Here is a 17085-nt window from a genome sequence, read left to right on the forward strand (position 1 = left end):
AAAGAAAAATTAAGAAACCCCAAAAGGACTATTTTATAAATAGGTGACTGTATTTTTCTTCATGTCCAGAAATTCTAATTGAATGGAATTCAGGTATATCCCTCCCAGTCTAAGACCTAACACCAGTGGTCCCTAATCTAACACTCAGGGTCCATTTGTACCAAACACAAGCAAGAAACTGAAGGCACAGGCTCAATTTGTCTCCCTCATGGACTCCAGACATGGTGTGGGCCCGGGCACTAAGAACACGGAAGCATAACACAAAAAGGAAGTGTTCAACATCTTCAGAGACTTTTCTCCCTTTGACACATGGCAAAGTCAGTTATTTTAATACCTTAGAAAGAAAACAAATAAGAGCTGCTACATGGAAGTGCCTGATGGCCTAAAATTAGCCTCCAGAAATATAAGGAGTAGGGATAAAATGAAGGGAGTGGGGAAGAGATGGCCTATGTCCTTGGATTCGCCTGTCTCCCGTGGGTCTCAATCAGGTGGGCGGGAGAAACGTCAGCCAGACCTGAAGGTTTCAGAGATGCGGGGCAGCAGTGGACGAGGTCTGTCAGCATGACAACATGTTTTTCTCTCTGCTGCAGCTCTGCTATTCACTTACATCTGGAAGCCACGCCGGGTTGTTTAAAGGGCATCTGAAACATTTAAACTAAAGAGAAAGCTTCTACCTCCCCAGTTGGGGATGGGGTGGGGGGGGACTTAAAAAAAGGTAACCTATTTAGACAGATGGCAAATAAATATTCTTTAAAGCCATTTCCTCTCTCTGCATACTAGGCAAACAGGGACATTGCCTCTCTATGGCTGATGACCACGCGTCACTCATCGCGCCCCTCAGGAGCAGTTTTAAGAGACTCTCCACAAGATCAAAGGGGAGGGCGTAAGCTGGGTCTACACTGGCGGACAAGACTGCACACACGACATCCCTATGACAAGCACCTGGCCAGTGACCATCCCCACTCAGAAGAGCCTGCTGACATGAAACCCAGGGACTCTGTGATACACAGCCACTTGCTTTCCCTGGACTAATGTCACCTGCTACAAGAGCGTGCCACTTTGCCCATGCCCCAAGTCTACAACTGCAGATACTATGTGGACGTGGATCAGCCTACCCAAAGTAGTTAAAGTACTTTTTTTTTTTTAAAAAAAAGGTGATTAGGAAAATTTTTTAGTGTATTCCCATAGTCCTTTGACTAAAGATGCGTTGGTCGTTATCCTCTGTTTACACCTGAAGCTACCAAAAGTTCTGAGAAAGCAAATATTCACCATTAACATGTTGCTAGTTTTCCAGGAGGTACCATCAACGGGTTCCCATGCTTGAAAAGTTAACTGTAAAGAAAGAATACTTCTAAGAGGGTCCCAACAATTTGGGTTGTTCTTTTTTTTTTTTTGTCTTTTTGTCTTACAAACAACCTCTACGACTCATCTCTGACAACACAGTAGATATAGATAGAGATCAAGTTCATTTCCATGCTTATTACATAAAAATAACTATCGGGAATAGCAGTCGATAGGCGCCAGCTGATGTACATCCAATTGTTTCACTGCAGAAGGGAAAGTAAGGCAGAAACAGAAAAAATCCGAAACTAAAGTAACCATTAAAGCTCACAGTTCAAAAATGTTTCCTCTTTTTTTTTCCTCTCTCTCTCTCTTTTTTGCATGTTTGAAATTTTGGGGTGGTTAATCTGTGTTCTGTTGCAAGCGACTCCCCCAATTAATGGCCGCCCAGTAGATTGGAAAGGAAGCCTGAAGACTTCTTAGTTTGCTGTGTGTCTGCGTCAGAGTCCGGCGTGAGTCCCAACTCACTCTCAATTTGATCGAGCTCCGACTGGTCCAGCAGTTCAAAGTCATCTCCCTCTTCGGTGTCGGTGTCCTCTCCCAGGCTGGGCACCGCAACCTGGGTAAGTGCTTGCTGGGCGCCCTCTAACTGGTCTTTGATAGCAGCAGTCACTGCAGCTGTGATGACATCCCCAGCCAGGGTGCTCATCAAGTGAAAGGCAGGGTCCCCACTCAGAGGAAGCGTGAGGCCAGCTGCCGACGGCCTCTGTGTGCTCGGTCCCTGGCCGCTGTCCAGCCGGGCCTTTTTGTTCTTGAGCTCAGCGGGCAAGCCGAAGCTGCTTTCATCTTCGTCGTTTGTTCCCATGCCATTTTCTAGAGATGGAAATTCTGGAAGGTCTCGGGAGAAAACTTCCTGCTCACTCGGGCGGTCCAGATCTGCGGAACGGATCAAAGAAACCCACCTGTGAGGACCGTGACCAAGAGGAAAGCAAAGAGCTGGGTCTAAAGAGATTTTGTTTTCATCTGGACCCTCCTCCAGTTGGGCATTCATCGGGCCCCTGGGGCTAGAATCAGCATCAAGTGGGTAACTGCAAAGTATGGGGAAGCTGGGGTAGTGGTTATGCTTTGGGTTGTGATCCCCACGGTTGGCAGTTCAAAACCACCAGCGGCTCCTTGGGAGAAAGACTAGACTTTCTTCCATAGACATTTAGAAGACTGTGAGTCAGCACTGACTTGATGGCAGTGAGAATTTGTTTTTTTAATTAAGTACTCAACCATACCCCGAACTCGTTGCCATTGGGCCGATGCTGACTCATAGAGACCCCAGAGTATAAGGTGGAACTGCCCCTGTGAGGTGCTGAGAGTACAACCCTATGAAAGTAGAAAGCCCTGTATGTCTCCCATGGAGTAGCTAGTAGTTTTGAACTGCTGACCTTGCGGTTAGCAGCCTAACAAATTAACCACTCTGCCACCAGGGCTGCTCCCCATTCTACCTACTCACTGATCGAACATTTCGCATTTATGACCATAGTGAAAAATTGACTATTTGATGACTCTCCCCAGTAGTTGTGAACACTCAGCTGCCAGGTGAGAGAGTGTGACAATGGCCGAGGTGGTTAAGGTTATGTGTCAAGATGGTTTGGCTATGACACTCAGTAGTTTCAAAAGCATGTCATGATGGGACTTGACCTCCCATTTTGCAATCCAATGTGGTCAACCTCCAAGTTGGCATTACACTGATGTTCTCTGAACAGCCTGGTCCCTGGAACGGAACCATGTCACTAAGTCAGGGGCGGATGGACTGTACCCACACCTCCCCCACACCCCATGCTTGCTTCACTTTCTGTGAAGCACAAACCTGTATGCGTCATGGCTTCACATTCCGCCCAGTCTCACATGAGCTTGTCCCTCTCACTAACGTTTAAATATGCATCAGAAACAATACTCCCATCTGGCCCATGGGGTGGGAATGCTTTTAGTTAAGACCAGTGTGGACGCGTGATTGTGGAAAGAAGAAAAGGGAGCAATCCAATAGAATGTTTTCATGGGTCCTGGGGCAATGGATGGTAGGCATTATCCGGCTCCTGTGTTGGTAAAAAGCCATGACAAAGGCTAGTGACAAAGGCAATACCACACTTGGGTCTCCGAACCGCCAAGCCAGCCTCCTTCCACATTTCTGCTCTGCCCCCCGATCCCCACCCATGGAGAACTGGACTCCCCACCCATGGAGAACTGGCGTACACTGACTGCACAGGGTTCACTATCTCATCCTTGTCCCCATGACTGCAGCAGACAGCACCAGTCAGGGGCCAATTGTTCCATCAATTTCAAAATTGGCTTTCAGACTAAAGGCAGGTCTGCACACGGACTGTGACTTTTTCCTCCTCGTGTTTAAAGTTACAGCCTCACCAAGAGATTCTTCAAGTAGCCCGGGTGGCATAGAGGTTATGCATTGGGGTGTGATCCACAAGGTCAGTAATTCAAAACAACCAGCTGCTCCACAAGAGAAAGACCGAGGTTTCTACTTGTTTACAGGAGTCCTATAAAGAGTTAGTCTTGGAAACTCTCGGGGTGGGGGTGGGGGGGGCGAGGGTTCTACCCTGCCCTAGACAGTCACTATGAACCGGCATCGAGCCCTGACTCCATGCACCATAAACTGCCCTCTTAAAGTGTGCAACCACACGGCGATTGGTACAGGCTCCAAGTTTTACATCCACCACCGTGATCTAACACCAAAATGGTTTTCATCGCTCCAAAAGAAACCCACATTCAGACACTCGAACTGTCTCCACTGAGCCTTCAAAAGACAAAATGAAACTAAAAAAAAATCACTGCCACGGTGACCCTGCAGGACAGCATAGGTCTGCTCCTTAGGATTTCTGAGACTGTGAAATCTTTACAGAGGCAGACTGCCTCCTCTTTCTCCCTCGGTGGGTTTGAACTGCCAACTTTCTGCAGTTAACTGCCCGATGCTTACCCCATAGCATCTTCACTCACTACTTTCCATGCCTACAATGTGCCAGTTCTGCACACAGGATCTAATAAATCAGAGCAGGTGATTGTTGGCATCTCAATTATTTCATTTGTATTAAAAAAGATTGAGTCCTTCAACCCTTTGCTCTCTCCCCTGACAATTGGGATAAGAAAATGATTTATTTGAGTGTGCACTTGCAAAGAGTATAAAAGGCCAAAATGAGTCTGAAGTTTCAGTTGTCTATAGATTTGGCTAGGTTTACCAAGGGTTACATAGAAACTAAGTCAAAGGGTCCATCCAGGAACATAATCCTGGTTGTATTCCTCCCGTGGGGTCTCTGTATACAGAATGTTCAGTGTTGTCCCCAACGGCAGGCGCCCCACCAGCGTTACCCACCAGCAGAAGTGCGATCGCCTTCTACGTACCTCTTGATTTGCATTTCTAGTAAGTCACTCATAGCTTGTAGGAGTGTCTGTTAATTTGGGGTGACTGTAGGAAAGTGTTATATGGCATGACATGATTGGTCTTCACCCCAGCTAAGGGGAAGCCTCCCCTCTCAAAGTGCTTTTTAATTTGCACAAATAAGCGGGTGGTGTATGGTCCATGGATGCTAGGCAGGCTGACTCCCTGGGCACACGGCAGGGAGGATGGGGGTAATGGAGCTATCACAATGGCCACAAGAAGAGAATGTGCTGCCGTTAGCGATGGCGATGACTGTCCCACTCTTCTTAATGTGATTAAACTATTGCATTGTACGATGCATGGATTATATGCCAAAATATTATTTTTTAATAAAAAAGAAGCCTAAGAGGATATTGCATGGGGAGTGGGGATTATCTTCTGTAACAAGGAGTCCTGGGGGCATAGTGAATTATGTGTTGGGCTCTAGCCAAAAGATCAGTAGTTCGAAAACACTAACTGCGTCCACAAGGGAAAGATGAGGCTTTCTACTCCTTTCCAGAGTGACAGTTCCACCCTGTGCTACAGGGTCACTGTGAGTCGGAACTGGCTCCCAGCAATGAGAGTTATGTTAGCAATGCTACTTAGCACGATGCGAAAAGCCACAGGAGAGGTATGCAAGGTGACTTAGTTCATTCTTTCATAGAGCCAACTAACACTTCCCTGTTTGGCTGCTCCGTGCTCTCCTGGACCACTTAGCAGCCGACAGAAGGGAAGTGTTTTTGCGGGAGCTTCCCACACGGATAAGAATCGGAGTCTCCACGGCAGCCTGTACCTACCGTCAGAAGTGTCCGTCTGGGGAGTGTATCCCTCAGAGAGGTTGAAGGTCCCGTTATCCGTCCAGGAGACCTCTGAGACGTCTGTGTCCGACACGGATAATTCTTTGGCAGCCCCCGTGAGGCTAATCTGTGCCAACATAAGCGAGACACCAGGGGTGATTTTTAATTAAATCCTTTGCGATCATCTTTCCAAAACCTCCCCCACAGGCCAGACAACATTTAAGCAACAAAATCCAGGTGTTCTAGAGGGTTTCTTTTCCCTGCAAAAGAGGTCTGATGAGCTCTACCAGGAGATTAGTACAGGCTCCTGGGAGGAAACTCACTGGGCCTAGATGCCTGTGAAGCCATGGACAACAAAGGACGTGGGAGAAACTGGGAACAGAAAGGACAATTACCTTGGGGCAAAGTGCTGAGAAGTCTAGCTCGCTGTCATCCTTGAGACATTTTTCTTTGTCTGCTTCTGTTGAGAAAATATGGGTGGGGTGTGCACTCAGCTTCCTGGCCCGCTCGGAGAGACTGTGGTCATTTCTTATTACGGACAGATTCTTACACACACACACACACACACACACACACACACATCCCTCATACTCTCTAACACCTCCATGTAATTACCTGTCTTCCCCTAACAAGCACCACGTGTTGGCCAACTGGTTTACAAAGGAAGTGGTTGCTCATGTCGATAGTACTCAGAGCGGGGAACCTGTGCTATCAGCTTCCCTGGAAACGTGTTCAGTGCACAGAACCCCAGGCCCTATTCTCTCCCTCCACTGTCACTGGGTTGATTCGGACTCTACATACGGCAGAGTGGAACTGCCCTACTCTTGACTTGGCGAGTCAGAAACTCGGCAGGGGTGGGGGGCGGCGATCCACGCTTTCGTGAGCCTTCCCTGGGCTCCTACCAGGCTCCTGTTTAAGGACAGCTGGCCGGTCGGGTCGCGGGGCAGGCCGTGAAGCAGGAAACGATTCTATTCGCTCCTCTTTCCTTCTTTTGTCTGCCCGCCCTGCCCTGCTTACCTGGCCTCCCCGCCCTCTCCTACTGGGGTCAGCTGTTTCGTTGGCAGGTATCCAACCCCAAATCAAACAACTGAGACCAAGCACACAGATCAGCAATAGAAATACCAGACCTGGTCGGCCCCTTTCTCCCTTATTTGGATAAGAGGCCAGTTTCCTCGAGTATGTTTGAAAAGCCAATCGAAGTCTAAGACTTTACTCTTTGGGGGGAGGGTCTTCCGAAACAGGGCTTCTTATGAGGCTGAAAGGCAACTGAGGTGAGTGACGTCGCAGTAAACTTCACGGACGGAACCGAAGTCCCGCTGGTACCTACCGGACCTCTCACATTTCTTCTGGTGAATGTATTCCCCGATTCCAAAGTCGAGTTTCAACAGAACCGCCTTGACTGTGCAGTAGAGTCTCTGCCCGATGTCGTGACACTTCAACAGTGGACACAAAAACGCACACAGCACTGGAACGCAAGAAGGGGGACCTGGACGTGAGATGCCCTTTCTTTCAAAGGGCTCCGTCCGGGTATGAATTCCACAGAAATACACTTCGGCTCCTTCTTGGGAGACAGGAGTGTGTTTCTTATGGATGTATGAGGGGGAGGCGTGAGAAACACAGCTCGCTGATCCTTTGATGGACATCACCGGCCATCGAGAGAACTACTGACCTACACGCCTGCCTGTCACTCCTCCTGCCACTGTGAAGCCTCAGCTTATCTACAGGGAAGAGGAGAAGCGCTGTGCAGCAGGGAGTCCAGCACAAGCTGTTGGTTTCCTCCTCGAGAACCCATGCCTCCTCTGGAAATGATCGTGGGGTGGTCGGGGACTCTGGCTGACTGGCAAAAGGTATGCCCCCCCACCAGTGCATCCCATGAATGTGGCCCGAGCTACATTATACTTACGCAAGAGATAGCTGAGTATCACCCCAGGAATGTAACTTCCCAAGACCGTGAAAAACGTGCACACACTGCACACCAGGAGGCAGAACTAGAACGGAGAGAGAGAACCAGGGTCAGTTATTCCCGACCCCAAGGGCCTGCGGGACTCGGGGCGCACGCACAGTGGGTGTGGAGCACTGCGTCATCCAGACACCCCGGGGGTACCGTGACTAAAGCACTCGGCAGCAAACCCAAAGGCCTGGCAGTTTGAACCCCCCCAGCCCCCCACCCCCCTGGAGAACAAAGAGGCAGTCTGCTTCCCAAAAGATTTCCGGCTTTAGAAACCCTGGGGGTGGCAGTTCTCTGTCTCACCGGGTCACCAAGAGTCAGTATCCAGCAGCAGCCAGCGCCTGCTTTTGCTGATATGTGGTCTACAAAACTCCACTGCCCTCGAGGGGTGGAATCCGACTCATAGCAACCGGGTAGACCAGACTGTACGGCGCCACTGGGCTTCCCGCTGTGTAGATCTTTACAGGAGCAGAACACCGCACTTTTCTCCTTTGGAGTGGCCGGTGGGTCAGAACCAGCGACTTTGCTGTCAGTGGCCCAACATGTAACCCACTCACCACCAGGGCTCCTCCTATGAACCACAAGGTGAAGGCGCATTCTTTTCAAATGGCATTTTGTTGTGTTTTCCACTTAGGCCTGCCTCGTGGCCACTGGGTTCGGCCGGCTTTAGTCTAGTTTACCTCTGACTGAAGTGATTGTGAGGTTCTGGGGCTAGTTTCAGTCTACAGGGAACAAGGACCCACGTGTCATGCCTGTGGCCTTTACCACCACGAGGTACACGAGAAGACGAAGAACACAATTCCAGAAACTTCTGTGACTTAGAGTCACCGCAGGGTAATCAACCCAGAACCGTCATACGACCATACACCCATCAGTAGTCACAAGCACAGGGAAACACGTCAGAGAGGCACATGTGCAAAGTATGTATTCACATGCACAGTATACACACATGGAGGAGGGGACTCCCAAAAGTTCATGGAAAGGCGGAAGTAAAATATAATATTTCCACACACTTTCTGAAGTGTGCCGCTGGAGAAAGAAACATGTGCGTGCACCTCTAAGAATCACTGGTTAAGAGCTCGAGGAGGGAGGGAGGAGACCTAGATGGTCCGCTGACTTTGACTCTGTTGTTTGGCAAGAGTTTAGTCGGGGACCAACTCAGGGAGCCAAATGACGAGCTGTTTCTGACACGGCACAGGCCCACGGGAAGGGTTTGAGATGTCAGCAGCAAAATGCAAAACGAGAGGCTGTCAGAGCCGACAGAACAACCAGGTCTTCATAATAACCACAAAGCAAAATACCTCCATCAAGAAGAAAGCAGAAAATAGTAAAAACAGAAACAGTCTTAAAATGGGTCACAAGGGAGATACAATGATAAGGGGTGTTGGCCAAGACTACAAGTCTTTAGAGAGTAGAAAGCCTCGTCTTTCTCGCATGGGGCAGCTGGCATTCTGAAGCCTGCTAAGAGTTGCTTGTATGGTATGTGTAACCTCGGCCGTTCAAAACCACCAGCCAGTCTGAGGGAGAAAGATGAGGCTTTCCACTCTGGAACAGAGTTACTTACAGTCTTGGGAACCTGTCCTACAGGGTAGCTATGAGCTGGGTGAACTCGATGGCAGTGAGTTGAGTTACAAGTTGGTCAAGGAGCCCTGGTGGCACAGTGGGTGAAGCACTGAGCTGCTAACTACAGGGGCTGGTGGTTTGAACCCAGCAGTGGCTCCAGGGGAGGATGACGAAGCTGTCTACACCTGTAAAGATTTAAACCCCAGGGTCAGTTCTACGTGGCCCTGTAGGTTTGCAGTTTGGAACTGACTGCATGGCCCTGGGTTTGGTGTGGGTTTTCTGGCTTACATGTTGCTCCCTTCCCAGTGTAGTGGGCACTGCGGAACACATGCAGTCCGCTCCTGAGCCGGGGGACTTGCCTTGCCGGGGTTCTGCTGCTTAAAGAGAGACATTTCCTGGAGGAAGATGTTGACGTTCACCCAGGACTCTGCGACGCACTGGCTGAAACTGGTTCTCTCATCCGGTTTGGAATCGACAACTTCCCAGCTAAAGAGAAAAGACAGAAGGAGGAAAACAGATCATTGGCACCGTGTTTGGAATTCATCTTCCACCATCCATCCTGTCCAGCATGCTTCTATTGCGTCCCTTCTGCTGGCCACTGTCTCTGGGAAAACAGCAGCAAGAAGGCCTCATCAAACATGGGCCGTGTTCAGAGACACGACACCGGTAGCAACACAATGAAATAGCCAGCTATTCCGAGGGGAACGCTGTGAGGGAGGAGAAAGAGCAGGTGGAGACCAAGGGACAACTTCTCTGAAGGAGTCAGGTGTAGGCTGAAATTTGACCGAGGGCTAGGAGTTGGCCACGCGGATCCAGGCAGTTGCACGTGGACCACAAACACACCTGGAGGGGCTCATCTGTTGAACTTGCCACAATGAACCGGGAAAAGAACAACAGTGCACGGTGCTGGGAAGGAGGGAGAAATCCCGGCTTTACCGTTAGGACTGGGGAGTCGTGGTACTTTAAAAAGTGTACAATTGATTTAACTTTTTATTGTGAAATGGGTCAAAGCTGACGGAGCAGAGCATCTGTTTCCCCCTCGACAATCCCTTCACCTTTTCATTTGGGCTCATACACTGCCATCCTGTCCATGTAACGGTGCAGTGCTTTTGAAACAAAGCGATTGACATGACCTGTCTATGGGAAGATGAGGCAGGAAGTATTGCTACAGGATCATAGAATCCTTTCTGAAATAAAAATACCCGAATGTGAGGCGGCTGTTTCTCAGCTTACCCTCTTTCTAGCTGGACACACTTCTGAAAACCCTGTCTCCATTTCTCTAACACTTTCCCATCATCAGGAGAGGCCAGTCCCTGGAGGACAGCATGCTTGGTGAAGTAGAGGGTCAGTGAAAAAGAGGAAGACCGCGATGAGCTGGATCATCACAGTGGCTGCAACAGTGGACTCCGACCTAGCGCCCACGAGGAGGATGGCGCAGGACCGGGCAGCGTTTCGTTCTGTTGTACACAGGGGTTGCTATGGGTCAGGGTCGATTTAATGGTACCTAACCACCTCAGCCCTTCCCTGAAGAATTCTGTGCTCTTGGATGCACATCATTTGGGGCATCCTTGAGAGATGCAAACTGTGTTTCCATTGTGCTCTGAGTTTCTGGGACAAGAAGAAGTGTGAACAGGGCAAGACTGGGGCTGTACAGTGGATGGGAAAACTCCCATAGGACATCCCGACTGCCCTCCAAAAATGAACAGGTGCATTGTCGTGAGTCCCCAAAGTCAGTCACCATAACCTTCTGAGCTGACCCCACTGCCTTGAGGGCAATTGGCCCAGCAAGTCCTCTTGGAAGCCACGATGACCTACGTGAGGCCAACCAGTCAACATCAGATGCTCATGGAAGCAGCAAGGCTGCAGGACAACCTGCATGACAATTATTCAAAAGGAACCTAATCTGCATGTAAACTTCCGCCCAAAACATACTTTTTAAGAACGTCTACTTGTGATTCACGCTGCGTATCCTAGGAACCAGACGTTTTTTCTGTATCTTTGAGCATCTCTACCCTGAATGATGTCCCTGCAGCTCAGTTTAAGTGACTGGTTTACTCCAGAGCCCGGGAGCTGTGATGGGTTACAAGTCGGGCTGCTCACCACAAGGTCAGCGGTTGGAATCCACCAGCAGCTCCCTGAGACAAAGAGGAGGCTCTCTCTTCCCACAAAGTGTTACCGTCTCAGGAACATGCAGGGGCAGTTCTACCCTGTCCTGTGCAGTCTCTCGGAGTCCGAGCAGACCCGGTGGCCCTGAGTCTAATGAGTTTTTCAGAGTTCTATGGAAACCCCGGGGTGGTGCGCAGGGTCTGAACACTGGGCTGCTATGCTAAAGGGCTGGAGGCTGTGCCAGCCCAGGGCCGTCTGGTCATGAGGACCTGGAGGTGCCCTTCTGACCATCCAGCCACTCTAAACCCTGGCAGCCACTCTCTTCTGAGACACATCAGGTCGCTGTCAAGACTTAAGAGCCAGCTTGACCGAGGCCACTGGTTCTTGGTGACACGGTTGAGAATGGGGCAGCATAGTGAAATCATCTTTTCAGGTTCCCGTAAGATGAGGCGGCTGGAATCTGAGTTCACCCAGCTGGTTTGGGACCCAGTCCAGCCCGAAGGCAGACGCCACACATGCCCAGGACAGGTCTGGGGCCATCCACACATTCAAAGCATGTGGCAGCCAGGCCAGGCAAAGGAGCCAACATGCAGATTTGGACACAGCCCACTCGGAATGCAGGACATCTTGGGCCTACACTTCCCAGAACCTCTTGTTGCCCCCACGGAAGTTAAGTTCCCGAGAATCTCCTTGGTGCTTGGGTGGGAAAGCTTAAAAAAAAAACTTGGTGTGTCTAGAGAGTGGGGCCAGAAATACAAGGCTAGCCATTCAGGCTGATACGGTTTTCTTCCTCCTAAAACAACCCCCAAATCAAACTCCCTTCCAGAGAGTCTCTTCTGACTCACAGTGACCCTACCGGCTGGTAGAAGTGCCCCGTGGGTTTCCTAGCCTATAATTCTTTTTATTTTTTAATAAATCATTTTATTGGGGCTCATACAACTCTTATCACAATCCATACATACATCAGTTAAGTAAAGCACTCTTATACATTCGTTTCCCTCATCATTTTCAAAATTCACTTTCCACTTGGGTTCCTGGAATCAGCTCATTTTCCTTTTCCCCCCTCCCCTTCCCTTCCCGCTCCCCCTCCCTCACGAATCCTTAATAACTTATAAATTATTACTCTATCCTATCTTACACTGCCTGGCTTCTCCCCTCACCCACTTTCCTGTTGCCCACCCCCCAGAGAGGAGGTTACATGTAAATCCCCAAGATGGGTTCCCCCTTTCTACACCCCCTTCCCTCCCGGTGTCACCACTCTCACCGCTGGTCCTGAGGGGTTCATCCGTCCTAGATTCCCTGTTTCCAGATCCCTAATGCACCACTGTGCATCCTCTGGTCTAACCAGGTCCCCAAGGCAGAATTGGGATCATGATAATTGGAGGGGAGGACGCATTCAAGAATTAGAGGAAGGTTGTGAGTTTCATTGTTGCTACACTGAACCCTGAGTGACTCATCTTCTCCCCACTACCCCTCTGCAAGGGATTAGCCTGTAATTTTTTACAGGGAAAGAATGCCTCCTCTTTCTCTGGCTTCTTCCTAGGAGCCGCTACATATATTTCTCCGGGCTACATAAATTTCTCCGGGTGCTATGTCTTTCAAAAATAAACCTTTCTCCCCATGAGAGCAGAACCTGAGTTCCAGCCACAGCATCTTTTCACGAGGCCACAGGTTCAAGTTCGGGACGCAATGGCTCCTGCGGAGCCTCAGTCAGTGGCCGGGCAGCCCAATGCTGAGCCCGCCCTTGCCAGGACAGGGTGCGCCTCCTCTGCAGGATCCCAGCTCCCAGCGGAAACGCCTGTGCATGTGCAGAGGCTGGTGCCTGCACGCACGCACATACACAGGGTTGCTCCATCACGAAGCTCGAGGTTTTCCTAGAGAGCCCTGGGGGAGGCTCCTACCTACGCAGAGAGCGATCTGTGAATACTGGACGGTGCTGGGGAGCAGATCTTTTACACACAGCGTGGCTGTCTTCCCACCGCGCCTGGCACTGCTGGCCTGCCGCGGAAGGCCCAGAGGACAGCAGAGGAGTGGGGAAAGGCGGGGCTTAAGGAGCTGTTCAAGCGCTCTGTGCCTGATGCCTTCCCAATGGCTTCCGTATCAGGCTCCCAGGGGTCATTCGTTCCCATTTTAGTTTTAGAGAAAGCATGCGTCCTCCAGGATCGATGGGAAGTAAAGCCTTGGTTTCTTCCATGCTTCTATCCTCCCTTCCACCTTCCCTTCCTTCTATCCTTTCTCCCACCTTGCTTTTCCCTCCCTCCCTCCCTCCCTTCCTTCCTTCCATCCATCTTTCCTTCCCTCCTCCCTCCCATCTTTCTTTCCTTGTTCTCTCGCCTTCCAACTTGCTCCAACCATCACCCGTCACTCCAGTGGTGAGATCAACACAACCAGAGCCTCCCTCTGATGCACACCATCCCAAATTCACACAAGCATGGGGGGGGGGGGGTCCTGCTCCAGTGGTTTTAAAGGAGAAGTTGCCATTACCCACCTCCAGGCCCTCCTAAAGTGCAGTCCACTAGATGCACTGTAGGGTACGTGTGAACCCCTAGGGCACTGCCGCATGGCAGCTACCTGCCCAGCTTCTACTGAAAAGGCTGGAGGTGCCCGTCCAACCAGAGGCTCTTTGGTAGAAAGGCCTGGGGCTCTACTTCCCAAGAATTAGCCACTGAAAACTCTTTGGGATGCAGTTCTGTGGCACACAGGGGCCTCCAGGAGCTGCGATTGGCTGGTTGACAACTGGTTTTTAATTTAGGGCCGTGACTGACACCTGTGACAGCTGGGACGCGATGGGACTACTTTGTTGTCTGTGGGCTTGCCAGCTGCCCACTTACTTGGCTATCACTGTTTACTGGGGAATGTGTGTGTTTTCCTACCCTGTTAGCAGGTTTCAGGAAGGAAGACAGCGGACCCTAAGAGTTGGAGTGCCCAGATCAACCACTGCCTGAGAGGGTTTCCAGGCCGTAAAGCAGGGAGGGGCAAGCCTGGTGGAGGTGAAAAGCCAGAGCTGAGGAGGCCATGGGGCTGGAGCTTGTATGACATGGTACCAGCAAAGTCAGTGCTGCCCAGAGAGAATCCCCCAAAGATCTGTGGGACTTCTTCTGTGAAGTCCTTTAAAGCTCTGGGTGGCCAGTGCATGTGTGTGAGGCAGCTGGGACCATCTGAGGGGTCAGGGGCCCTCTCAGGGCTGAAAATGATGCCTGCTCCCATCCCCTCGGCCAGGAAACCCATGATTCACTAGGCCTGGGCCAGAGCCTCAGAGGGGGCTTGCCTCCTTAAACAACATTGCTGCGAGTCAATTCCAACTCAGTAACCCTATCACACAAAGTAGAACTGTCCCATAAAACATTCCAGGGCTGTAATTTTTATGGGGAAGTCTCATAAAGCTACCAGTTCTACCCTATGGGACAGGGTAGAACTGCCCCGATGGGTTTCTGAGACCATACAGGATGTGGTAGTTACATAATTTCATGTCAACTTGAAGACATATAAAAGTGTATGGGTGGAGTTTAGCCTATCAACCAGGTCCCGTGCCTGATGGTGACTCCTTGTGGGTGTGGCCTTCACATAAGGAGGGGCCTGGGGGCTTCCCTCCCACCACCACCTGCCTTCACCTTCCTGCTGGCTGACCCTGTGTGCTGCCGGAGCCACCACCATTGGATCCACAAGACTTTGCACCCACCAGCCTGTGATCTTCCTGCATTCGGCATCATTGCACGTGACTGTGTGAGTCTGAAGACTAGTGACTAGTATCGGACGTAAGAACTTGAGTTGGACTGGGCTGGGATGTTTTCTCGATATAGAATTACTTCTTGATATAAAGTTCTTTCTTACGCACATGTGAATGTCACTGAATTTGTTTCTCTAGTCAATCCAGCCTAACACACAGGAGTAGAAGCCTTGTCTTTCTTCCGAGGAGTGGTTCGTGGTTTCAAACTGCTAACCTTGTGGCTCACAGCCCAATACATAGCCAGCATGCTACCAGGGCTCCCTCTGAATATTCAATCCTTGCTCCACTAACTACAGTTCACCCTGGCCTGGATGAAACACCACCCAGGCTCTACTGAACATGCCTATAATGTAGGGCCCAGAGAGAACAGACCAATGAGAAAAGCAATCTAACTTGAAAAAGATTGTTTTTTGGGGGGAGGGTTGTCTTATTTTGTTACACAGCAAATACACTGACCACCCAAACTCTCAAGTGGGAATGGGAGAAATTTTATTCCTTGGTTTTTAAAGGAAGCTTAGCTTTTCAATTCTCATGCAGTTTTTCTCCAAAAGTATAAAGTATTGGGGGAAACCCCTGTTTTAAAAGAAAGAAATCAAGGTGTAGGTTTTCATACCAACAGAAACGGACTCATACGTACCAAATGGTCATGTGTTGGGCTGATAACTGCAAGGTCAGCAGTTTGAAGCCACTGGCCACTCCTCAGGAGAAAGACGGGACTTTCTACTTTCATGAAGAGTTACAGTCTCAGAAACCCACAGGGACAGTGCTGTCCTGTCCTATAGGGCTGAAATGAGTTGGAATTGATTCAATGCAGTGAGTTTTGAGGAGGGTGGAAAAGGGAAGCAGTAGGATCTAGGGTCAAATAAACAAAAACTGCCATTGAGTTGATTCCAACTCATAGTGACCCCACAGGACTGTGTGGAACTGCCCTGTGGGTTTTTCTGAGACTGTAAATGAGAGTAAAAGACCTCATGTTTCACCCACAGAGTGGCTAGTGGTTTTGAACTGCTGACCCTCCAGTTGGTAGCCTAATGTATAACCACTAAGCCATAAGGGCTCATGGATAGTCAGACATAATGGGGACAAAGGGAACCATAGTATTCTGTAAGCAGGAGAAGAGGGAAAACAGGGGGTGGGGGTGGGGAGTAGGGCATGAGTTGACAGGTTTCATAAGTAGTTTACAACTGTTGAGTATAAAAACGATGATCTGAAATGTAAAAGCCCACATAACTCATGACAAAAAATTTTGCTTTGTCAAACAGGGAAGTATAATTTTAAAACAATGTTCAACCAGAAATTGTTCAAACAGACTGGAAATAGCAAGAATACTGATACGCTGCCCAAACTGTAAGTCATGGCACATTTGGAACGGTTGGTATAGAAATTGTTAAATGGAAACCTAGTGTGTGGTATCACCTTAAAAATAAATTTTTAAACATATTCAGAATTCTTTTTATCATATTACTAGCCCTGCAAGGAAGTACCCCCTTCGAACCTCAGTTCCCTTTCCTACAAAGGTATTGTTTCCCTAACAAAAAGAAAAATAATATTCTTGTTGAAATTATACATATATTTGAATTTACACGAAATATATGGAACGATTTGTCCGTTTTTAAACCTTACTAAAAGTCTAGCTCCCTTTGGACAGTTTCAGGGTGCAGTACATAATATTCTCCACTGAGTGGCGCTATAAGAATAAGAGATGTGACACGCCTTCACATTCAATAATGGACTGTAATTCTGTACGACAGAACAGGTGCCAGTTGCCTATCCCATCTCTCTTGCCCAAACACTCTCTTCTCGCTAAATAAATAAATAAACAAATAAAATTTAAAAATCAAGAAACCAGGTGGTTTTGGCCTAGAATGGCAATCCTCCCAGTATCACTGTTTCACGTGGCTCCTTTCAGTAACTTGCACTGATGGCTTACCAGTGGTCTGGTCCCACTCCTGTCTCCAGGGTACTAGTGATGCCTGAGGCACAACCCTCAACCAGTAATGGAAATGTTATACGAGACACACACACACACATTCACTATACAACAATCTCACTTTTATAAACTGAGACTGAATGGGATCTAGGGTTACTGGGGTGGGTGTGGGGGAACCGAACAACTAAGTTAAGAAGTGGCTATTGGAGGAGAATTTGGTGAACTAGAATACTATTAATTTACTATTGTGGAATTAATCCCAGGCTCCATCTTCTTTAGCATATACAAGGTCTGGTTCCAGTTGTTCACACAACCCCG

At 49.2% G+C, this 17085-nt stretch overlaps 1 protein-coding gene across 1 annotated transcript in view; it reads right to left on the minus strand.

Annotated features, from left to right (window-relative positions):
• Positions 1–1447: 1447 nt before the first annotated feature.
• Positions 1448–17085, minus strand: part of RETREG1 (reticulophagy regulator 1) — a 149524-nt gene continuing 133886 nt past the window's right edge. Inside the window, exons 4-9 of the mRNA XM_075540882.1 lie at positions 9364–9490; positions 7397–7481; positions 6821–6958; positions 5889–5953; positions 5494–5620; positions 1448–2217 (exon numbers count right to left, since the gene is read on the minus strand). Of these exons, the coding sequence (XP_075396997.1) occupies positions 1718–2217; positions 5494–5620; positions 5889–5953; positions 6821–6958; positions 7397–7481; positions 9364–9490 (1042 nt within the window). The 3' untranslated portion in view covers positions 1448–1717. The remainder of the gene's footprint in view (positions 2218–5493; positions 5621–5888; positions 5954–6820; positions 6959–7396; positions 7482–9363; positions 9491–17085) is intronic.

Source organism: Tenrec ecaudatus, chromosome 2 (genome assembly GCF_050624435.1).
Source record: "Tenrec ecaudatus isolate mTenEca1 chromosome 2, mTenEca1.hap1, whole genome shotgun sequence".
NCBI classification, from domain to species: domain Eukaryota; kingdom Metazoa; phylum Chordata; class Mammalia; order Afrosoricida; family Tenrecidae; genus Tenrec; species Tenrec ecaudatus.